Below are 24,505 nucleotides of genomic sequence, written 5' to 3'. Positions count from 1 at the left end.
CCATAAAGGGTGGCGCCTGAGAAACTTCACTACAGGGGAGGGAAGAGAAACTCTTAGCCCGAGTGGCAAATAATGACAAATAAACTAAATCACCAATAAATATCCTGTGCATGTGGCAGAGAAGCATCAAAGTGGAAAAATAAATAGCAAGGTGGGAAGAGTTTTGAAGAAAACAGACATTCTAGAACGGGGAGAGGGGAACAGTGGTGCCACACTGTTGTTGCCTCCAGAAATTTTTGCAACTTCCCAACATGAAAACCTTTTGAGTTCATTAAGGTTGAGTTCAGCTGCACATATTACAATGTTCAGCTGTCATGCAGCACTTCCTGTCTCATGCTCCAGGATAAATACCTGTTTTTAGCACAAATGATGCAAACTTTAAATAAATGCAAGCAGACGTGTCCCCAGTTTTTTGCTGCAAGCGCAGTGAAATGCCAAGGTTAAAGCAGTTTGCATTTGAATTGTTTCTGACACTGATATGTGACAAATGCCTCGTGGTGTAATTGTGTGTAAATTGATATTAATGTGCAGTCTGCGGCTGAAAAAATGAATATATACACATGATATGCTCTTAATTTCCCTGTCAAACAATTACTGTAAACCCATTTCAAACTCTGCATGTTTTTTAAAATTTAAAACAAGGAGAAATCAAGAAATGTTAACCAAGTCTGTTACACTTTGGATGAGGGCTGTATCTTTGATAAGACAATTTTATTTCCAGCCGGTGAGTGCATCTGACTCCTGAGAAATAACGGGAGCCCTCTGGGTTGTGGAGATGGAATTACCTGAAAATCAGGAGCCGTTTGCCCAAGGATGTCTGGCAGCTGGGTCTCTGCAACTGGCCTTGGTATCCAGGATTCCAATGGAAAGAACTGCAATCTCACCTGTGTTAGGTGTTACCCTAAATGTGCAGGCTGGGACCTGCTTTTAGCAATCATCCAAATCAAGATTTTGCTTTTTGGGTGTTAGCAAACTCCTTCTGCTTTCAGTCTCCTGGATATCTTGGATGACAGAGGGAAAGGTGCATTCCTGTTACTGGAGTTTTAACTACAAATTTCTCTCCTTGCTTACTAATTTTCTTCCTTTTTACCATATTTTATTCTGCTGTGTTTTAGGTTGGCATTGACCACACGAACTAAAAGATGGTGCTGAAGTCCAGTATGACACAAGAAGTTGTTGTATTTATTTATTTTTTATTGTGGTGGGGAGAACATAGACAAGTTGACTCCTGACGAGGTCCCATATTAATGATTTACAGGCAAAACTGCAGAGTTTAAAGGAGTGGGAATAAAGTAACCCAGAGAGATCTGCAGACATGTCTGGCAAGCCAGTGTGCGTTGCAGATTTTGAGGAGTATGCTAAAAGCTTTCTGCCCAAGTCCGTGTACGATTACTACCGCTCTGGGGCGGATGACCAGGAAACCCTGGCGGATAATGTCGCAGCGTTTTCCAGGTAGGAGGATGATTGAAGGCTGGGGTGGGAGGCAGGGGGTGTAAGCTCTGCTTCTTTGGTAGATGTGGTGCAATTTTAGATTTTTCTCTGTGAACAAAACTCAATTCCTCTGCAGCATCTTTCTATTTTAGCAAAAAGACTCTCAGCTGATTTTTCAGGACAACTCTCTCTCCCCTTTCACTCCTCCACCTAACAATTTCTGTCAAAAAGCAGTCCCTAAAATCCATTAGCACCTTTTTAGTTTTGCCTGCATTTGGGTTCTTTTGTTAATAGAAATTCTCTCCAGAGTCTTTCAGCTCCAGTATTTGATCCGCCGATGGATCTGTAATTTCTACATTTGGGGTTACAGTGCCAGCAAGGGGTTCTTGGGGTGGGGCTGTACTTTTCAGGTCCTTAGTCAGTTTTGCCTTTTCCTTAGTTCTCCTAAACTGAATTAGTTCTGTGGCCTTCCCAGATGAGAGCTGCAGGAAGGAGTTGCATTTCCCAGCTCTGGGGTGATCTGGGAAAGGCAGGGCTCAGTCCTGCGTGGCCCAGCTGTGCTCAGGGCTTTCCAGCAGGAGGTCAGCCCTTCACCAGGAGATACTGTACATGCTGGGAACTATTCTCAACCAGTTTGGACTTAGACTGACCCTCTAAACTGTTGTCACAATGTGGTCTCAGGTCAGCCTTAGCCTCAGAAGGACAAGGTCAGCACAAAGTCGGGGGCACTTGCTGTGGGATTCGCTGGAAGTGTCACAAATGGCATCACATCAGATGGTTCCCTCCTCCCAAATGTCCCTGAGCAGGGCAGAGGGAAGGAGGCAGCTGGAGGCTGCTCCCCTCAGCCCAGCTGAGCCCCAGCCAAGCTGCTCAAACAGCTGCTGACATCTCCTTCCTTCTGGGGCTGTTGGTGCAGACGTTTAACCCCCTGCACTTGTCATTGCAAAGGCTTTGTCTTCAGTTCCTCTAACAAACCGAGCCATGATTGTCCTGGTTTATCCTTGCTCTTTCCCCCTCCCTGCTTTGCTACTCACTGCTCCAGTTGCTTTTCCACAGGCTATGGGCCATTCAGCTGAACTCTGCTGCAAGTTGAAGGTTGTAGAAGACTCTCTGATAATTCATTTAGCAGGATCTCAAAGGTCAGAACCTTAAAATTAAGGACACACAAAGAAAAGCTTTATAATGTCAAGAGAAGACAACTCGCCTCCACTGCTTATTCCAGACCTCCTAGCTGCATGCAGAACCTGCCATCACAGAAATTCCCCTGCTCAAACACAAGCCACAAGATTGCCCTGAGGAGCAAAGAGGAGCAGGGGGGGATGGAGTAGCACTCACCTGATTTTTATTGTACCTTTTTTAATGCTTCCAGATGCTCTGAGGCCACTTGCCCTCATTAAAGCAAAATGAGACATTAAGGGAAGGACGCTCCAAGGAAGCACTTGCGGGCAATGAACTGCAGGAGCACTGAGTGTTTCACTTGTAACTGCTGAAGCTGATCATGATGAGGTGGGATCTAAAGCTGCCGGGGACAGGCTCACAAAGAGCTGGGCACGTCCCTTGCTGTGCTGGCATCAGCAGAGCAGGGAGATAAGGGCAGCTCTGCTCCGAAGCTGTTCCTGCCACAGGGATGGATTCCTCTGATAAGAGACCTCCTCAATCTCGCTGGTTGCCCGTGGGCTTCAGGCTTACCTCATCTTTCCTGAATCTTCTATCAGGTTTTCAATGAAAACCCTCCAGTCTTAGGTGTTTGAAACTGTGGTGTTTGCAGGCAGCCTGGGACTGGAGGAGATGTTCATTAGCAATGCCTGAGACATTAAAAGAAATCAGTGGCATTTGGTGTGGCTGAAAGTCCCCCAGTGCTGGCTCCCTGCTCCTCAGCAGAGCGGGGATGAAGGGGCTGGGAGGTGTTCCTGTCTTTGCTCTCCCTCCCTTTGTATTTGACATACAAGATCCCATTTTCTCAGCATGGGATGCTGCCATGAACACTCCTTAGGCCGTGTTTGCAATGGCTTCCTGGGAATACATCTCTAAAAATAGAACCTGCTACAAAGACTTGGTAACGTTTTGGTTTGTAAGACCTATTTGGCACAAAGGACTTTGAAAAACCTTTCTTTCTCCCTGGGATGCTGTTGGGAGGAGCATGGCCCAGCTGTTACAGGTGGGGCAGTGCTGCTTGCTCTGACCCTCACACAGTCCTGGTGTTCCTGCCTGTTCTGACTGCAGCTGGTGGGTAAATATAAAGTCAGATGGACTTTACACCCCCGAGGCACAAAGATCACCAAGTCAGATAATTTTGTGAAAGATAGGAGTATGTTCAGCTTCGTTTGCCATTGATTTCCCCTGTCAGAAGCTCAGTTGCAGGGTTCAGTCTGGTTTAGAAAGTTTGCAGATTATTAAATATTTATAAGTTTAAGTGGAAGAGAAAGCACAAAGCTGAACCAGAAGCAGGAATGGTCAGCTTGTACCTTTATGGTGCAGGGTCATTCAGGTGAGGTGTGAGGGTGGAAAACCAGTGCTGGGTTCTCTGTGAGTTCTTTATTATTTTTTTTTGTCAAACAAATGGTTTCATTTCTGGAGAAATTAATAGGTGATCTTATTAATGACTAATATTATTATTGTTATTAAGAACTAACCCTAATGGGTGGTTGTGTTGCTGGATCCTGCAGTATCTTTGGAACACTCCATGCAGTTTTTGGAGCAGCACAATTCATACTCATTGGATTATCAAAGGAATCTCTTGGCTTTTTGACCTTGAGGTGCTTTGTGCAATCAGATACCAGAGTACAAACTGCCTCCACAAGGACAGTGTTTAAGATGAGTTTAACCCCAGCTACAGCAACTCTCCCCCAGCTGCCAGCTCTTCTGGGACTGAGGGAAGAACCAGCACTCAGATGTTGACTCAGTGTGTTCCTGCTGAGGCCAGAAAAGTATTTCCTATTCACAGTTCTCAAATGGCCCTGGCAGAAGTGAAGCATTAAGGCCAGAAAGGATGATTTGGGATGGCAGAGCATATGTCATTCCCTGTGGTGCCTGCCTGCCTTCTCCTTGGGTTTGCTCTGCATCCTGGAATGCTGAGTGTCCTCCCAGGCCTGTCTGGAGCTGAAATCCCCTCTCGAGTTGTCACAGAAGCGAGGGGCCTGAATGGACAAGAGATTTTTGTGACAAGGTCGGGAAGCCTTTAGCTCGATGGCATTCAGGAAATCAGGCTGGAGCCTCCCCTCTTGGCATGCCAGGGAGTGGGGACGTCGAGCAGGCTCCTGCTAATCTGCCCTGCCAAGGAATTCCCGGAGGCCTGGAGAGAAGCTGCCTTGTTCTGTCGTGTGCAAGGAACAGCAGCTGCTGCTTCAGCAGAGCATCATCAATTCATCAATTGAATTCATCAGTGTGGGCTTTCTGCTGTTACCTTATAGCAATTAAAGGCATTAAAACGGCCACAGAAGTAATTTAAACACTGGTTTGAAAAGCAAGGCTGATGCTGGGACTGGGTCAGACAAGTCTGGGAAGTTCAGGGGGAGAAAAGGAAAGGAATGCTTGGAATAATAATTTTAGTTGTGTTGTTGTGATGTCTTTCACCTCAGATTCCCAGTGCACCACAAAAAGAGTGCGGAGGGCAAAACATGCTGGGAGGGAAGATAAGTTTCCCCAAGGAAAAGCAGCTGTTGCTTAGCCTGGCACAGCACCAGCCCCTGAAGGGAAGTGGAGCTGCAGGAGACACAAGGGCAGCAAACTGGGTTGGGTTTAAGACGGAGGCTTGGCCTGAGCAGTGTGTCTTTTTCCAAATGTGCTTCTTACCCTGCAGCATGAGGGGATTTGGGACAACTCGGGAGAGGAACAAGAGGAGCTGCTTGAAAATATGGTGCAGTTGGAAAATTTCAATGTGTTTCCAGCTGAAAGCAGCCAGTGCTTCCCTCCTGCCCCACTGCAAGGTAATTTACAAACAGAAGTTTTTTTGAGCGTGGAGAAAAAAGGAAAGAACCCAAAAGATTAATCCCCTTTCCTTCCCTTTAATCCTTCCTTCAAAGGAGCTTTTAGCTGAAGCTTCCTAAATCGGGAGCGCTCGCTGCCTTCCCCTCTGCAGCACCTCCTGCTTCCAGCTGGGAAGAAGGATGCTTTCACTCTCAGTTGCTGATTGCAGCACACCACTGTGGACTTGGCTGGAAAAAGATGTGGGTGATGAGGAGATGATGAATTAAAAAAAAAAAACCCAAGTTTTTTTTCCAAAATACACAGGAAATGTTTCACTGAAGGACTTGGAGGAAGCAGGTGCTGTGTGCAGCCGAATGAATGTGCCCTGGCGATGGGGAAATGCTGCCTGGGGCCTTTCCTTGCTGCTGTGGAGGGCATTTCCCTGTCCAGACAATGCCCAGTTCCAAGTGTCTGTCTCAGAGCTGGAAACACCCGAGTTTCCAAGGCAAGAGCAGGCTTTACTGAAGGATGATGATACTCAGGTAGTGAACCTTCTTGGTGTGTTTGTGGGAGCGCTCAGCTCTGGGGCAGGAGCACCCATCCAGCTGGCTGCTGGTTGAGAGGGTGTGACCTGATCAGGGCCCTCTGCTCGGGACTGCATCACCTTTCTTGCATGCACTGCTGGGAGGATTTTGTCTCCTCCTGTTTCTCTTCCCAGCCAAAAGCACCACGGGGATGTTGTACCTCGGGACTGACTCTCACAGGCCGGCTGTGAGATGGCACAGGCAGGTACCAGTCTGAGAAACCAGGAGCCTGGGCAAGAGGGAGATGCTTCACATCCTCCATGCTTTGGGTTTGACTGGATCAACCAGCAAGGTTACAAAGGGATTTTTGTTTTCTTTCTTTGCTGGGAAAAGATACCTCAGGGCAGAGTGGAAGCCTTCGGAATGAGGATTAGTTAAAAAAGGGGGAAAAAGAAGTTCATGTTTTCTTGGTCCCACCCTCAGCCCATCTTCCCCTGAAAAATAACAAACTGTTACAATGGCATGAAAACAAGAGTGAGGAGATGTTCCTGCTGTGTGTGTCTTGGCACTGAGCAGCACAGCTGACTTGCACAGCCACACATCTCCTTCCAAGCATCATAACTGTCCTCCTCCTCCCTGGGAAGTGCTGCCTGGAGAGCTGGCACAGCCCCAGGCCTTCAGAAAGGTGGGTCTCATCCTGGCTCTGCCCCAGGCTTTTTGGGGAAATGTGTCTTGATCTTTCTATAAAACAGATTCTGTATTTTCCCCCTGATTTTTCATTTTAAAGCTCAAGCTCACCTCTGCTCCCTGTCGGAGGGTAGCTGTGGCTCTGCTTTTCTCTCTGTGCTGGTAATTACAATATTATCAGTCTCGAGCATTCTGGTGCCGAGCAGTTGCCCAAGTTCAGCAGTATCGGACCGTACATTTTTAATTCTTCTCTGCAATTACAGTTCAGGAGCCATGGGAGCCCTTTTGGAGGGAGGGAGGCCTCGGTTGAGAGGTCGGTGCTTGCAGGGAGGCTTTGGCCTGGCTGAGCTCTCGAGAGGCAGCCCCAGGTGCTGCACCCCCTCTTGTGGCTTCTAGTGGTGGCAGCACTAGAAGCTGCGACAGCACATCCCTGGATGATGGGACAAGCCCCGTGGCACAGGCAGCCCCAGGAATGCAGCCCTCCTCATGAAACCCTGGATGTTATGGTGTTTAGGTGATCCTGTAATGATCCTGTAATAAGCTGACCTGAGCATGGTCTTCTGATGCTGTTTTGTGTGTGGGAGGGAAAAAAGGTAAATTTGTGTGTGCAGACCTGTGGTGTCCAGCCTGGCTGCAGGATTTACAGCAAACTGTAATTTCAGGTTGAGTGTGGTTCAGTTTGCTCTGGTTTGGAAAAGGGAGTTCCCAGCCTGCAGGCCAGGCCTGTGTTGCCAATAATCCCGTGTCCGTGTGTTCCCTAGTCCATGGCAGGGGTGGCTGAGGTGGCTGATGACTTTCCCCAGGTGCACACAGCGTCTGGCACCCACTTCTGCCCCGAGGCTTTCGGGGGGCTGAGACTCCCCACGAACCTCATTGCTCTGCAGCTCCTGTCTTTCCTTCCTGACAATACCAGCCAAAAACGTTCAAGGGGTCTTCGCCTCTCTCACCCTCGCTGCTCTTTGGTCCCTCCAGGTGTCGTGCCCTGCGGGGGCTGTGCCGCAGCTCCGGGTGGCACAGCGGGATTCTGTTCCAGCCCCAGTGACAGCAGCACAGCCTGCTCTCGCCCGCTGCGAGCTGTGCATTCCCCCGCGCTGCAGCCCTCTGAAACTCCGTGTATTTGTGCGTGCCAGGTGGAAGCTGTACCCGCGGGTGCTCAGGGACGTGTCGGTGATGGACCTGTCCACCTCTGTCCTGGGGCACAGGGTCACCGTGCCCGTGTGCGTGGCCGCCACCGCGATGCAGCGCATGGCTCATCCCCACGGAGAGACGGCGACCGCCCGAGGTGAGCGGGGAGGGACGGGGCAGGGCCTGCATGGCATCCCGGCTGGGCTCCTGGCTCCTGCAGGGCTTGAGCTGCTGCTCAGGGGAGCCGGATTGATGCTTGCCTTTTGTTTTTTACCGTTTCACTCGCCCGAGTGTGTTTTCCCTCTCCCTGAAACGGGGCGGGGGAATGGAGGATGCAAGAGGGGAATAATTTGTCATATATAAAATTGAAAACATCTACCTACCTGTCTGTCCATTCTATGTAACTGTAAACGTTGCCACAGCAACATTCTTGCCATTAGAGAATTGACTCAAGAAATTCATCCAGCTTCTAGAGGCCTTTGTTTGCCTGGCAAAAATCCTTGCTTGGAAGAGAGCTCTTTGAGAGCATCCCAGGCAGGCAGTGAGATAAGGGCCCCTCTGGACTAGAAGCTGCACTAAGATGTTGCCAGCACAGAGGCTGCAGCTCAAAAGGATATTAATCAGAATTCAGATGGAGAACTGTCACCTACTTCTTTAACTCCAGCTGCAGAATGGCACCAAATCTGAGGAAGAGCTGTGGGCTGTGCATTCCAGTGCTCCCGTGCTGAAAGGAAAAGGGCACAAAACCTAAATAAGTGATATTTAAAAAACAAACAATCCTGTGCGTGGCCGGGTTATTCATCCGGCAGCGTTTCCATGCCCGGTGCAGCAGATCCTGGTGTGAAGGGAGCCGAATTCTCAGCCCTGCAGTGGGAGCTGCTCAGTTCTCATCGCTGCCATGCGCACGGGGGTGGGCTACAGCACAGCTCCAGCGCTACCTGTGAAAACCGCCCCTCTCCCATTGTGCGGCCTGTTGGGGCCGCGCTTTGCCCTTCCCAGGAGCATTCCAGGGAGCCGACGCGCTTTTCCCTGTGTGAGTGCCGGCGCGCTCCACGCGATGGCACTGCAGCTCCTCGCATGGCTTCGGCGAGGGCCCCGGGGCCCTGCTGCTGCCCCGTCCTTCGGCAGCTCCCGCGGGTCCGTTCCGGGCCGGGTCGAGCAGGGAGGAAGCTCTGAAACGCGAAGCGCAAGCATTAACGCAACGGTGAGAGCGAGATTTGAAACGCGACATTCAGGATGTTTCTTAGCCAAGATTGCCGCTGATGCTGCAGCCCGGCCACGTGTTAAGGCATAAATCCACAAAGGCATGTGAAGTTGAGTGGTGCAATGAGGCTGGGTACCACATTTGCAGACTTTAACACGTGATTATTGCATTTCATGTTCCCGGTTTTTCAAGCTGGCACAGCTCAGTGTACTGGCACCACCAAAAGCTGGAATGTGTGGTGCAGTAAGCTTATCCATTTGAGCTGGTGAATTTCTCATTGCTTTCAAAGGATGGGCAGTATTAAAATCATATTCTCTGTATTACATTGGCATTTGGAGGAGGAAAAAATGGCTTTGGTTTTGTGCTGTTAGAGGAGGAGAGGGGCACTCAGGGCCAATCTTTTGGTTTGACCTTATAAGATGACAGAAATTAGCTCTAAAGTACATATTTGGTTTAAGGGTTCCCTTAACTTGGGACACTCGGGATCAGGGGCTTTGCCACATCCAACTTCTCTTCTGTTCCAGAGGTAGCACGGAGTTTAAGTGAGCCAACTGTTGGTTGCTTGAATTCAGCTTCTGCTCCAGCTGCACCGGTTTGCACAAGCCAAGGAAGTCTGATCCATAGTCCTGAGGCTTCTGCAAAGCCTGGCATGCTCCCTAAGCCTGGCTTTTCTTGGCTCAGGTGTGCAGGAGGTGCTGTTTGGGGTGCTGCCTCTGCCGTGATCCTGGAGAGGCACAGCGTGGCCTGAGTCCTGCCCCTTCCCAGCCCTGGCTCCTGTTGGGGTACAGCAGCTCCCAGAGGAGCCTCCCGGTGTGCCACGAGTCTGCCTTGAGCCCCGAGGGATAATCCTGGTTCACACGGCTGTCCTGCAGAGCAGGGAGGTGAAGAGGGCAATGGCAGCTCCTTCCCTGAGCTCCCGGTGTTTTGAGAACAATGCTTGAGGAATTTCCTGGAGGGACAGGAAGCGTCTTGCTTGGAGCTGCTCTGCTCTCCCGGCAGGTTTGGCCACGTGCTGTAGGGTAAATGTCCCCTCTGGGGACAAAGGCATGGCATGGTGTCCCTAAGAACTCCCTACCCTCACAACTTCTTGCTCTGGGACTTGCCAGGGTTTCTGGGGCTGCTGCTTCCTCAGGGATGCTGTCCCACAGCAACCAAGCTGGTGGAGAGGGCTGTGCACCTTCCCAGAACAGGGCAGGCTCTGTCAGCTCACCTGAAACGCCCCTTCATGGGCAGCTCTTTTGTGTGAGCAAAGAATCTTTTCTAGGAAAAGCATCCAGCTGTCATTTTAAGGGTTGCTGGTGACAGGCCAGCCAACACAATGTAAGTTACTCCAAGGTTAGGTGACCCCAGTCCGAGCAGAATAAACTGCAGTCATGGTCAAACCTTGCACAGCCTCAAATCCAGGTGCTGGATTTGCATGCAGAACTGTTAGCTAGACTTTAAAATAATAATAATGAATTTTTAAAAGTCTCTGCAGGCTGTAATGAGGCTGCTCCTCAGTTTTCTCTGCCATTTGTCTGAATGTAGCAGGAGTCCTTCCTTGCAGAGAAAGCTCTCTTGTCCTTGAAACAATTTCATGCACCTTGGCAGTTGTCCCAGTTTTTCTAGGTCTTCCTTCAAGTATATTCCCTGGCATTTTAGTTGTAGTTCATCAGTGTATGTGGCAATTTTCCAAAGAATGGATTTTCTGTTCAGTAGAGACTGAAAAATTGGGAGGAAAATTGTTTTGGATTAACTGAAATGTTTCACTTGATCCAAAACATAATGTTTTATTTCATTTTCCTACTGGCTAATGCTTTTAGCTATAGTTCTGTTTTGAAACAAAAGTGTCAGCTCAGGAGAAAACATTTCCATTTTGAAAAGATCAACACATGACATTTTGACTTAGGTGTTTTTTTCTCATCCTTCCCACTCCAATTTCAACCTCTTTGACTAAAAATATTTGCCAAATTCGATGAATAATCTTAGCCACTAAAGAGCAAAAGGTTGTTCTCCAAACACTTTTCAATGGAACCCTTCTGATTCTATGGGATCTTTTTGCTCTTGCTTGTCCATCAGCAGATTCACTGTTCCTCCACGCCAAGGCATTCATTTGCCACCCTGACTTCACGCTGTGCCTGCAAACCGTGATCCCCGTGCCAACAGGACCCACCTCAAGTACACTGACTCAAAGTCCTGTGCACCATCCAGCTGCTCAGCAAGAAATAGCTGAGGTTTTCTGCAGCCTTAATTGATCATGAGCAGACCCGTAGCATTATTTTATTGAGATTGGTGTTTCTGTTCCTGCTCATTCCATATTGCATTTCATGGGTGGTTTAAATGTCGATGTTTTCACCTCACAGCGCCATTGCAGTGCCTGGCTTCTCCATGAATGGCCAAAAATCAGGCTGACAACCCGACCGTGTTCTTGGCCAGGTCTTTTGAGAGCTGTCTCTGACAGTTGCTCAGGCTGGAGTTTTTGTGTTTGCCCTGTGCAGCTGCACTCGAGGCCCTCTCCAGGCTGCTGCTGATGCAGGAAGGGTTTCACCATCACCTGCAGCGTGGCTGCATGGCTTGCTTTGCCAGCTGGAGCACAGGAGTATTGACTGCAAAGCTGTTTTATTCCCCCTGTTTTAGCTGAGTCTCTGGCAGCTCTGTCATTCCCACTGGAGAGGGAGCAACACCTTTGTTCCTCTGGCTCTTAACAGGTTGCTACTGTGCTTTTTCTCTCTGTGAAGCTGAGCGCTGACATTTGGGTTTCCTGTGCCCATCAGACATGGCTGTGACTGGGAAGGAGGGATTTGGCCTTTTATTACATTTTGTGCTCAGCCACAGTGAAAGCAGCAGGACTTTGTACCCACCCGTTACCTAGGTGGTGATCAAAAGATGAGGTGAATTTTGAGATACAAAAATTAATGTCACTCCAGAGTCATGGAGAGGACAATATTCACATGGGACAGCGTGGCCTGGGCTGACCTGGCCTGGATTCCCCTCAAGAGTGGCATGGCTGGGGCACTCAGTGCTGCAAGCGTGCCCGGGCAGCCTGGCATGGCAGGCAGATCCCAGATCCGTTTTGGCCACGTGTCCCTTTCCCTCCAGCCCTCTCGTGCAGGTGACAAAACACGTTGTGTCAAGGAGGGCATGGCTCCCACACAGGGTTTGGTAAGGGCTGAGGGAGGAGAGGCTGACAGGGATCTCTCAGCCAAGTGTGGTTTGCAAAGAGAGCAGCGTGGAGTTCTTTAACCAACTCTGTTTCTCAGGAGATGCAGCTCCAAGAACATGGCTGCTGCTCCTGAGAAATGCCACCATGCCAAAAGGACATGGTGCTGATCCCAAGGAATGTCCTCTAGCCCTTAGCATGGGGACAGTGGATTCGCTGGATCTGGGGAAAAATGCCTGGAGTGGGGCAGTTTGGCTGCTGGGCTTCAGAGATGCCCCTAAAAGGGAAATTATGGGAATGTGCCCAGCTAGAGGAAAAAAGCAGTTCCCATTCCCATACAAGGTCACCCCGACAAAATCTGCAAGCTTGAGCTGGGCTCCTCTCCAGTGCCCTCCCTGAAGTATTCTTCCTCTGAGCTGCCCACAGGGACAAATTCCATAACCTTCCCAAACCACGGAAGGAAGCGATGCCCCGCCAGATGGGGGGAGGATGCTCTGAGCCTTCAGGATGGAAAAAGGGCTAAAAAGGTCACTGGGGCTCCCAAGTGCAGGCTGTCCCATTTGTTGCTGTGTAAAACCCTTCAGCTGAGTTCCCCAAGAGTGGATGCCTTCAAACTGCCAGAGGGCAGGTTTGGGTTAGGGATGAGGAAGAGATTCTTGACCGTTCTGTGATCCCATGGACTTGCCCAGCTCCCTGTGCGGGGCTCCTGCTGTGCTCTCTGCGCTGGCACGGAGCCCAACAGGAGCCTGCAGGGCCTACAAGGGTGAATGTGGCCTTTGGGCAACGCTCAGGGATGAAAAGAAGACCTGGGGAAAAAAAAACCAAAACCAAACAAACATAAAAAACAAGCAACTAAAAGCAATCATGCAATGGCAGGAGGAAAGGCTGGTTTACAAAAACATCTCATGCTTCAACTCTGGCAAATGTCACATACTGCAGCAAGAGCATCCTGTGGGGACATGGCTGTAGTAGGACTGATTTGAAATCATAAATAATTTGCAGCACCCCAAAAGTGAAGTGTATAATATGGTTGTTAGAGAAAATGAATTGCTTCTGTTTTCCTCAACTGCAGCTGAATGTGTGAGAAGCTGGAGTGTATTTTTAGAGAAACCTAATTTGAGGTAGAAAAAAAACCCCAAGCAAACCTGGCAGCACTTCAGGCCTCTGTATCTCATGGTTTTAGGAGTCTAGAAAATTGTCAAAATAAGCTTTAAAATGATCAAGATCAAGCACAGATCGACCAAAACTGGAACTGGGAGTTTCTAAAACCTTGAAAAATTTTGTCTGTGAACTTTGGATTTGCCTGAGAGATCTAAACTGCGTGTGTTGAGCTGGTGCTTCACCAGAGAGCCGTGAACTTTACAGGAGAGACGAGGGGAATGTTGTGAGCATGCTTGCATGAAAATGCCATAACCCTGCTTGGGATGGCTGAACTCTCATTGAACCAAACTGCTCAAACCTGATCTTAAATAAGAGAAAAGCACTATTTTCTCTGTTGCTACATGTGCAGCTAAGTTGAAAGGGTATGGTGATGTCCCATGATTTATATCTTCTCTTCACCAAAAGTGTTTTTTTGTGCAGTTTCTAACTAAATTTTTGCTTTTGCAGTAGAGGTAGACTTGGGAATAAAAGGCAAAAATGGAAATAAATGGAAACCTAAAGGCAGATTGAACAATAACATTTACATTTCTCCCTTATCTGATGTGAGGGTTTTGCAATTCCCGGGTTCCCAGCATTCCCGATGTAGAGGGAATTATGTCCAGTAATTTAAGGGAGAGGAGCAAGATGGTTATGAACTTGAGGTCTGGGTGATTGCTGCTGTATTTCCAGTGAGGGAAAACTGGCTGGTGGCCCTGGGAGGGTGTAACCAATTTGTTTGAATAAGCTGTTCATAAGTTTCCACTCCAAGAGGCTTGTAATCCTTATTTAATAAAATGTTGTCATAAAGACCACTTTTTAATTCCTCCATGGGCTGGGGATGACGTCTTGAAACAGAGGTCCATTTACATTAAAAATATGCATACTGTGGTAGACCAAGGAAAACAAGGCTTTCTATAACATTTCTGAGTTCTGCAGCGTGTTTTTCCTTTATTTTACAATAAGTAAGATTACTCCAAAAAGAACGAGTGATAGATTCATGAAAACATACCTGTATGAGGTTAGCTGGTGCAGCCTGGGCTGGCAGCCGCCCGTGCGGAGGGCGATTTTACGGAAGCAACGTGGCAACATCCAAAAATCTGGAATGTGTTCATTTGAACGCTCCTGTTTAGAGACTGTCCCTCTGTGCTCCTGCAGCCTGCCAGGCCGTGGGGACGGGGATGATGCTGAGCTCCTGGGCCACGTCGTCCATCGAGGAGGTGGCGGAGGCAGCCCCGTCTGGCCTGCGCTGGCTGCAGCTGTACGTGTACAAGGAGCGGCAGGTGACGGCGGCGCTGGTGCGGCGCGCCGAGAGAGCCGGCTACCGCGGCATCTTCGTCACCGTGGACACGCCGTACCTGGGCCGCCGCCTCGCCGACGTGCGCAACAGGTTCCAGCTGCCCCCGCACCTCAGGTACCCCTGGGCACGCCGTGGGAGCGGGGAGAAGGCGGCGTGGGGAACGGCTCTGTGCAGCTGCGCCTGTCTGCCCGCGTGGCATGTGCTTTGCGTCGACACGAAGCTTTGCTGGCTGCTGGCACGCTGGCAAAGGGGCTGCAGGGGCTGCTGGACTAGGAGACATTGGGCATTTCTTTACATTTCTTCAATGTGTTCTTGGCTATCTTCAAACGGGGCAGAGCCTGGAGTGACCTGCTCTGATGTTGAACTGGCATCCAGCAGCAGAATTGGATTGGCCTGGACTTAGTGGGCCAAAACTCCCTTCCAAAGATGTTATGGTTCCTTCTGCATTGTCCTATGGCACTGCTCTGGGTCCAGGGCCATGCTGCTGCCAGAAACACAGGGGTATCAGTCTTTCTAAATTCTCCATGAGGGCAATTTTTATCCCACAGTGTGTTTTGGGAACATTTTCTGTGTCTCAGAATTTGTGGCATCAGGATTGACATCAGCACTAATTCTAGTTCCTCCCCACTGCAGGGCCAATGAGGAATTCGATTTTAACGGAGTTAAACCAGAATTGTAACCTTACAATGGTGTTTAAAGGGGCTGATTTGCCTGGCCTTTTGTAAATATGAATTGATAGACTGTAGAGACTCCCCTGATAAACATATGCTGAAGGGCTGGCACAGTTCTAGCAGCCAAGGACTGGCTGGAAGAGTATTTTTGATGGGATATCCAGGACTTGAAGCTAAAAATCTTGCGAGGTTCTTGCATGTAGGTCTTGGTAACAACCACAGTCTACCATGGCACATGTTAGAATTATTTAGAGCATGAAAATGAACACAAAAATGGAGAGACAGGGGGAAAAAAAAAAGACAGCTTAATGTTTTTTGAAGCAGATAAACTATGAGGTGAGTTCTGAGTGAAAGCTAGTTTTGAATATTATCAATGAAATTGAATTGTTCTTCCTGTGTCTCCAAAGACTGTTGTGTTATACTATACACACATTGTAAGTAACAGGTACTTAGCAAGAAGTTTTTCTTCATTTCCATACTATTCAGAAGGAAGATAAACCGTGGGGCTCTGCAGTGAATCTGATTCTCCACCTCACTGGCAAAAACTCCTCCAGAGCTTGGGGTGCTGGGTCTCCCTGGGCACTTGTACTTGCAGCTAAGATATGAAAGTTGACAGAGGAACCTGAGCTCTGCCCTGACTTCTCTGTTAAAATGCAGTTTCAGGGGGAAAGCAGCAGAAAGCAAAAAAGCGCTAATGCACCTAACGTGAAAATGTACCACCCTGGTATGTGTGTCCCCTGTGCAATCGTGCTAGAGATCTGTGTTTGACACATTATCAATATGCACTGACCTTCTACTCTGAAAGGTAAAATTAGGCAATTATGAAAATCCCTCACTTTTTAGGGGCAATAGAATTTCAAGGCCTGAGGTTGAGGAGTTCTTGAATGCGAGTCCAACAACCCAAAGACATCTGAGGAAAGCGGGAGAGTGTTTCTGAAGCACTACGATCCCACCCCAAATATATTTGTTAGATTTGCCCAAATATAACAAGGTTTCGAGTGAACAGGATGAAATCATGAGAAATTGGAGTATTCCTTAAAGGTTCCAATTAATCACTGCAGGTTCCCGAGCGCTGCTCGGGCAGCGCTTTGTTGCAGAGGCCGCGGTGAAACTCTCCTAGCGCGGGGCTCTGCTCATTTATGTGATAACTTTTTCTTGGCTTCGGGTTTTCAACAAAGTTTCAAAGCAACAACAAGGTGCCATTGTGCTCTGAAATGTATGTAAGGCAACATTCATCCAAGTGTTGATCTGCATTTTGCAGGCCAAGAAAAACAACAGCTATTTATATAATCTTATCCATGGTTCTGTTTTTCTCTGGGCACCCCACCCTCCACAAACCAACAGCTGAAAAGCTGGATCTTGCTGAGAGCCCGCTCCTTTCTTGTTTGCTTCTGGGCCTGGAGCTGAACAGAAAAGCCATGTGAAATGCTGCTTGTTGCAGGCATGAAATCAGCAGTGAAACCAGCCAGGTTCCATGCAAAAACCCTCATGCACTTCCCAAAATGTGAAATGTGAGTATTAAAGAGGCCAATGTGGAACCGGACACAGTTTCAGAAGAGCAGGGCAACTGGGACATGGATGTGCTAGAACCTGTGAGATTTTGTTGCTGAAAAACCTAAATATCAGCAATGTTTTCACATGAGCTTCCTTTCCTCCTTACATTTTACAAGGAAATGTTCAAAAGGGACACAAGGTAAACAGGCTTTTGGCCTTATTGGACAGATGAAAATTCTGAATTTATTGCAAGGCTTCATGGACATCCATCTGTTTCATGGAGCTGAAGAAAACTTTATTTCCTCCCTGATCCCCTATTCCTCTCATAGCTGAATTCCCTGGATTTGAAAAACAAAACCCAATCCTATTTATTTCGCTGTAGAAGTCAGACTATTACCTTGGGCCAGAGAAACTTGCCCCAAAGTTATCACGAAACCATCACAGAAAGATAGAAAGGCTTGGGTTGGATGGGACATTAAAGATCCAGGGTTTATGTTGATTATCAAATGCTTTGTCAGCCAAAGGTTTTGGCTCACTGAGGAGAGGATCTGACGTGCTGGGACTGGCTGGTTTTGCTCCGGCCCTGCAGTGCAGCAAAGCTTTAACTCAGGGGTATTGAATGCTGGCATTAGGGCCCCCTCGTGACTGCAGCGAATCCTCCTCAGCCTGTTTTTCTGTGCCTTCTGTCACTTCAGCTTAAAGAACTTCTCGAGCAGTGAGCTGGCATTTTCCTCGGGGAAGGACTTTGGAGAGAACAGCGGGCTGGCTGTGTACGTCGCTGAGGCCATCGATGCCACCGTCAGCTGGGAGGACATCAAGTGGCTGCGGGGGCTGACCTCGCTGCCCATCGTGCTGAAAGGCATCCTCAGGGGTGGGTAGCCCTGCTGCTTCCCGGGCCAGGGCAAGGGGAGGGCTGGCACTTCCTCCTGCACTGTCAGGATCCCACCAGTGAAGGTGTCTGTGGGAGCAGCTGCCTACAGAAGTGCCGGGTGTTGTCCCCAACACCACCATTAGTACCATCATGCCAGTAATTTTGCAGTGGACAAAATCATTCAGCAAAAGGATTTCCTACTGATGAGTTCTGGCCATAATAGAGAAAATAAGGGCTAGCAACCAAGGTGGCTGCTGATCCAAAGGGATAACATGTTCTGCTCCAACATTTCAAACTACTTTCCTGGTCTTACTACTTAAGGATAAAACCTTCTTCTGTGTTGAGGCGAGGCTTTGGAAGGCTGAAGCCCTAAGGTGGCTGTGCACGAGCTGCCAATGGTTTTCTTAGTGATTCCCTGATTGTGGTGCCTACAAGCTCCCACTTATGGAAGGACACGTCCTGTTTGGGTTTTTTCCTAGCTGATGATGCCAAAGAAGCTGTGAAGCTTGGGGTAAACGGGATCCTGGTGTCAAACCACGGAGCACGACAGCTTGATGGTGTCCCTGCTACTGTGAGTACTGATGCCAATGTGCTCCAGTAATCTCTACTTTTCTCTGCCTTTTGGCTTCTTGTTTGCTTTCCCTGAACATGTGGAATCTGGAGGAAAAACCTGGAATAAGTGTTCTATGCCTTAAGCCATGAGTAGTAACCTTTCTCCACTTCTCTATGTATGTCACATCGTACTCAGAGTTAGACACAGCCTTTCCTCGGTAGATCAAATTGGAAAATCTTTGTCATTTTTTTTCCCACTCTCCTCTTTCATGTCTTCTTTCTCATTCTTTTCTGAGAAACCCTTGTTGCCATTTGCAGCACACGGAAGGTTCTATTAGGGTCGTTTTTTCTCTTTTAATATTCTTTGGAGGCTTCTGAAAAATTGCAGCTAAGGAACAGCTAAAGGCAGAATGAAGCTCTCCATTTTTCTCCTTTCAAGTATTTTCACCTTTGGAAAAGGGAGAGAGTGGTTAAGTTACAGTTTTTCCTTTTTCCTTTTCCTTGTCGTGCTACCCCTTGACTTTTCCAAAGGTGAAAGGGATTTGAGAATTTCTCCGTCGGCAAAATAGAAAGAAGTAAAGGAAAATGAAAAAGTATGTGCTCGGGATGAAGGAAAAACCCCAAAATTCCAGTCATCACTCATCTTGCTTCATTTGGTGTGGGAAAGCTGCACAAATAAAAAGAGAATGAAAGGGAGGGGAATCAAAGCCCAGTTGTGCCTCTCTGAGTATTTCCAATAGGTTCTTGATGAAAAACCTCCTGTTTTCCACGGTGGCTCCCTGAAGGGAGAGGGGAACAGATCCCCTTGTCACCTCCTGGGAATCTATTCCCCAATTTCACTGAGTGTTTGAAACTCTCGGGGGAGCCTGCCTGTGAGGTAATCCAACAGCAACAATGTATAAGGTTGTTAAAAACACCATTTTGAGGAACCCGGGAGAGCTCAAGAAATACAAATTCATTTTTGACAGCTGCAGCAGAAGAGAAATTTGCAAACTCCTTGTCAGGAGTTACTCCTTTGCCACACCACAGGGCAGAGGAGAACTGCTAAAGCCAATGTGTTCCCTGGATTTATGGTACAAAGAACACTGCTTCACAATGCCTGTTTTTATAAAGAATCTCTATCAGGTCATGTTAAATGGTTCTAATTTAGAAACACAACAATTTGCTTCAGTTTCATGGAGTTTCAGATAGTGAGCTGAACCCAAGCTGGTCAATATTTCTAGTGTCTAGTTACGCATTGAGGAAATCTGTGTTTTAATTATGGTTTGCATCATGCTTTAGTTATTAGAGCACTTTAATGTTGGTACCGTTTGTCAGGATGTAGAAAGTGATCTCTGGATATGGAAATAGATCCAAAATATGTCTGGCAAGAGAGCAAAACCAAAGGGAGGGGGAAAATCACAGCAAGTGCCAAACTTCAAGAAAATTTTAATCCAAATCTAAAAACAAAGTGCACTTTCAAGTTTTTTCCCCCCATCTTCTAGTCATTTTTATCCATTAGAAAGGAAATGAATTACATCCGTATTTGAAAGATGTGAATTCGTGTGTCTTTTGTCTTACTTCCACACGCTGTTTCCAGTCTCCTTAATACTTGGCTTCTGGTGGTGTTCCTTCCCTGATTTTCATGAATAGGAACTATTTAGGTGGCCTTGTAGGAAAATTTGCCCTGTAATTAATGCTCCAGGCTTGAATTCAAGAGGCTCATCCTTTCACTGGGACCTCCTGCATGGCAAGAGGAATTATTTAGTTCCCTTGTTCCCAAGTTACACACTTGTACCTTGAGAACAGTAAAAATACTTCCCCCCTTACTTGTATCACCGGTGTAGGGGATAAGCTGAGAAGGGAATGAGCAGAGCTCAGTGAATAAAAGAAATGACTTCCCACCTTGCTCAAAACTTAGAGGAAAGTTAATTTTTTCCTATATTAAGAAAAATAAAATCCTTCTATTTTCTCTACAGTCATTCCTGTAATTAGATGCATTTTCAAAAGGGAAAATGCATTGATTAAAATTTTTCAGCCAACTCTAAGTTCTTCCAGGCACGTGTTTCTCTCGCTCCTTGTCTGTAGGTACAGTGCCTGCCTCTGGGCTCCTGAGCTGGCCCTCAGGATAAATGAATGGGAAATTTAAACAGGGAGCAAAGATGATTATTTAAAGTGAGCTGATCCAATTTCATCCCCAAGCTAGCGAAGGCTGGAAGTTTGGGAGGTAACACCACCAAAAGGCTTCCTTAGTGCTGCTGTTCAGTATATTCTGCACAAGAATCAGATACTGGCTTGTGTCAGACATGTGTCATGGGGTCAAATGGCCATTTTGTGAGACCCTGCTGATTCTCATTCTGTTTATGTGACTCTCCAAATAAATCTGACCTTTGTACATACCTTCTACCTCGCAAAGCCACTGCTGGTTCTCAATAAAAAGCTATGTTATTTGGGTATATATTTAGGCATGCAACTGCTCATTAAGCTGCTGTAAAGCTTGGATCCTATGCGTAAGAATTGGCTCAAAAAATAAATAGAGTTTCAGAAGCAGCAAAGCTGTGTTCCTGGTTTCTGTCTCCTAGATTGATGTCTTGCCTGAAATCGTGGAGGCTGTGGAGGGGAAGGTGGAGGTGTTCCTGGACGGAGGCGTGAGAAAAGGCACAGACGTTCTCAAGGCACTGGCTCTTGGTGCCAAAGCTGTTTTCGTTGGGAGACCTGTCCTCTGGGGACTGGCTTACCAAGTAAGTGAGGGAAAGCCCAAATGCGTGACTTCAGATCCCTGGAGTCACTGTTTAGCCCTATTAAACGCCCATGCCTGTGTCTGTGTGCACAGTGTGCGTGTGTGTGTGCATCTGTGTGCATCCACATCATCTGACTTGCCGTTTGCTAAAATTTGCTGTGACCAACCCTCAGGATTTATGTTTGTGCAGAAAACCTTTCTTGGCACACACGTACCGGTCTATGCCTACACGCATAAACGTACACATAATAGCTCTCATTGTCTCCTAATCTCCCAGGGTGAAGAAGGAGCAAAAGAAGTTCTCCAGATGCTGAAGGAAGAGTTTCGCCTGGCAATGGCTCTGACAGGTGGGACAATCACGTTTTCTCATTTGCCCCAGGCAAGATGCTATAGCAACTTGCATGAGGGGAATGTTTGCCATCTAAACAGGTTAGTCTGTGGAGAAATGGGAAAAAGACTTGTTATCCCTGCCTTATAAATGGGGAACTGAGTAGATTAGGTGAAAACATTATTTGGGATTGTTTTTTTCACAAGGAGAGCAATAAATCCATAGAAAAGTAGTGGCAAATCTTTGGTTGCTGAGGGGTGGATTTCATCTGACAGAATGGAGATTTTTATGAGGCAGAAAAAGAAAAGGCTTAGAGTGGGTTGGAAAATCAGGGGCTTGAACTGATCTGCAACTTCTCCTCCAGGATGCCGGAGAGTAGAAGAAATTGGCAGGACACTGATCCGAAGACATCAAGCATTGTTTTCCAAGATTTAGGTCTGAAGACTCTTGCCTTGTGCGTTGCCTGTGGTGCTTCCAGACAAAATCCAACTGCATTCCCTCTGAGGGCCTCCTCCTGCAAGCCTGACTGAGGGAACGCTCTGCTCTGTAGGAAATCACTTGTTGAAGAAGGAACTAAAGCAAATTTTACAGGTGCTTCCAAATCTCTCGGGCTCTTAAGGAAAGCTGCTGCACTGGGAGGTGTCATTAGAGATGGGCCTTTATACAAGACCAGCACAGAAACTTCAAGGTGTTTTGCAACAAATGCTGATAATTAATTTCCATGCCTGGGAGTAATTTAGCTGTTAAAGTGAAACTATAAACAGAAATGCTGAAATTTAAAATGCAAAAGATGCTTCTTGCTCACTGTTTAGAGAAACTAGGCTGTAGATTGTAGAGATTAAATCTTGCTTTCCTATGAACAGAGTGTCCTTTCCCTAGTGACTTGATAAGCATCTGGGCTTGTGGCACGTAGGCTGTAGGAGCCCAGAGGACTATTCGTTGTAAGGAAGCAAAGAGCAAAGCAAAACTGGGGAAATTCAGCTGTTCAAGTGGCACAAGCCCCTCTCAATCAGACAGCTGCTATGTACATGCATTGGATGTATGTCAGATCCTTGGCTACTGCAGGTCCCTGTAGCCCAAACTGTGCCAGCTGCATCCACCTGGAGCTCCAAGTCACATTTTTCACCTGGACTGATTTGCTGATAGTGGCAAGGGAAGGCTGATGCTGCCTGGGAGAGTTTGTAGAATTTGCAGCCCTGTGCAAAAGGGAAACTTGAATAATTGAGGCATTAACCCATGACTTGGGAAGAGCCTGGTGGCTCGATTGAGTTTCCATGCACACCCTTAAGTCAGATAAATCTCAGTGTTCTTCATTCTGCTCATGAGGAGGATGCAGAGACACACAGGATCTGTGCCTCTGTTCTCTGAACAACTCAAATATCCACTGAATTCAGGAGAAATTTTGCAACTGCAAAGAATAAAGGAGGTAAGACTATACTGTTCTCATCCTGGGTAAAAGCAAGGCTAGCTCTTCACCTGTCTCACCTCCCTTGCAGGTATGGCAGTTTTACAGGGAGCAGGGAAAGGCCACACAGGTTTTGAATATCTTGATGTGAAAATTTAATGTTCATTTTTAAAGAAGAACCAAAAAAGAGAAAAAACCCTTGATTTCATGGCTTCACTGACATCACCAGCTCCACCATTTGTTTCCCATCAGCCTCGTGCATTCTGACTCTCCCACTTTGCTCAGTTTGAAATATCCCTTACTGAGCTTTAGAGGCAGCTTTGTAATGAAATGATGGAATATTATAATGGGAACTAAAGCTGGGGCTGGAACTCGAAATGGGGAGAAAACCCAAAAGGCCACATGCTTGCCCTCCAGTTGTAAAATCTGTACTCTTATTTACTGCAGAATGTGGTCTGTTGTGTGAGAGTTGCGTAGCAACAAAATAAAGTTTATCTGTGCAAGGAAATATGAATGTTTCTCAGAGAACAGAGAAACATAATTTCTGCTGTTTACTGCACTTATCATATCTGTTGCAATGTGGACTGTGTCAGATGTCAATTACAGACTAACTTCAGCAAGACTGTTTATTTGAGATAATATAAATGTTACTTAAAAGACAGGGGCATAGTATCTTATGTTTACATGTTTAAGATCTATTTCTAAAGCTCAGAAGATGCAGTTTCCTGTCTTTGCCCCAGCCAGATTCGAGGAAAGTTCTGAAACTCTGGTGGTTCAGTAGAAGTTCTGATGGTGAGGAAACCGGTTTAGTTACTTGTGCGTAATTCACCGTTTCTAGCTCCTCTGGGACAAGGGGTTTACATTGTTTTTTCCTGCCTGTTATCTGAGAATCATCTGACTGCCTTCCAGTTCAACCCTAGTAAGACTAGACAAGCATTAAAAACCAACGTTAGAGCCAAATACTTAAAGGCTGTGAGACTGTTAACAGAAAGTAAATTCATTTGTCTGGTAGAATTCTCTTTTTAAAATATTCTACAGTAAAGAGAATTTCTTTTGATTTTGAGACGGTCAAACATAACTACTTATTGAAATTATTAAATTAAAAAAAAGGCAGGAATTCTGTTTGAATTCAGAAGAAAGACTGAGTGCCCTCAACCATCTTAAAAACTGAACAATGTCCAGGCTAAGAAAAAAAAATCTATCTCCACACTTGCTTCATCTGGAGAAGCTGAGAAAAAACCAGAGCACACAGGTGATAATAGACCTTTCTACGGTTTGGGAGAGTGTTTCTGAGGAGAATGTAAGTAATGTAACAAAAATAATAGATCTTTGTGAAATATGTAAGTAGAAAATTATTTGTCTTCAGTAACAAGTGAACCCAACAAACTTTTAGTCACAGTCCTTAGATCAAGGACAGAAGCAGAGGGGAGCAGAAGTGTTTTGCATTTATGATGCTTTAGTGTAACTGCCTACCCCAAATAACAAACATGAAGGGTTTAACAGTGAAATGATTTTCTGGCTTCATTTGGGCTCCATATTAAGTCACAAATACAAAGAAAAATTATCTACATAGAAAAAAACCTAATAAGGGGAGAACAGTGAGTGATATTTCAGTATCCAAAAAGACAGCACTCAGCTGGTGTGATGGCTACTGTGAAAAATCCCAACTGCTTTGGGAGGCTGGTGAATGATCAGTGACTGAATGGGGCTCTCTAACCACCTCCCAGGATGGACCCGGAACATTCCCTGGAAAAGGAGATTGCAGCTCTTAATGGGAGAATATTTATCACAGGTTTTGTGAAGAGAGAAGAGACCAAAAGCAAAACCTGAGGGTATGAAAGAGGAGGATGATCCGGTGCTTTTTAGGAGAAAGTGGTACTTCCCAAGAGGTTCAGGTGTGAGGCAGGCTCCTACACACTGGTGCTTCATGTTCAGTCTGGGTGTGGAGTTCTCTGCTGCTGGCAGTTCAGAAGTTTCCCTTTTCGGAAGCATTGCCACAAAGTTGTCTCCAG

At 46.9% G+C, this 24,505-nt stretch overlaps 1 protein-coding gene across 1 annotated transcript; it reads left to right on the top strand.

Moving 5' to 3' along the window:
- Nucleotides 1–1,264: 1,264 nt before the first annotated feature.
- On the top strand, nt 1,265–23,556 carry HAO1 (hydroxyacid oxidase 1). The gene is made up of 8 exons (XM_038131749.1): nt 1,265–1,452; nt 7,679–7,830; nt 14,312–14,567; nt 17,314–17,489; nt 17,969–18,060; nt 20,603–20,761; nt 21,038–21,107; nt 21,453–23,556. The coding sequence occupies exons 1-8, from the start codon at nt 1,316–1,318 to the stop codon at nt 21,521–21,523; spliced, it is 1,113 nt and encodes a 370-aa protein (XP_037987677.1). The 5' UTR covers nt 1,265–1,315; the 3' UTR covers nt 21,524–23,556.
- Nucleotides 23,557–24,505: the final 949 nt, after the last annotated feature.

Source organism: Motacilla alba, chromosome 3 (genome assembly GCF_015832195.1).
Source record: "Motacilla alba alba isolate MOTALB_02 chromosome 3, Motacilla_alba_V1.0_pri, whole genome shotgun sequence".
NCBI classification, from domain to species: domain Eukaryota; kingdom Metazoa; phylum Chordata; class Aves; order Passeriformes; family Motacillidae; genus Motacilla; species Motacilla alba.
This window is presented reverse-complemented; position numbering and strand designations above follow the sequence as displayed.

Coding starts and splice junctions, on each gene's coding strand:
- HAO1 (XM_038131749.1), top strand. CDS start 1,316: ATGTCTGGCAAGCCAGTGTGCGTTGCAGATTTTGAGGAGTATGCTAAA. Junction 1,453..7,678: donor AATGTCGCAGCGTTTTCCAG/GTAGGAGGATGA, acceptor TGTGCGTGCCAG/GTGGAAGCTGTACCCGCGGG. Junction 20,762..21,037: donor TCTGGGGACTGGCTTACCAA/GTAAGTGAGGGA, acceptor CTAATCTCCCAG/GGTGAAGAAGGAGCAAAAGA.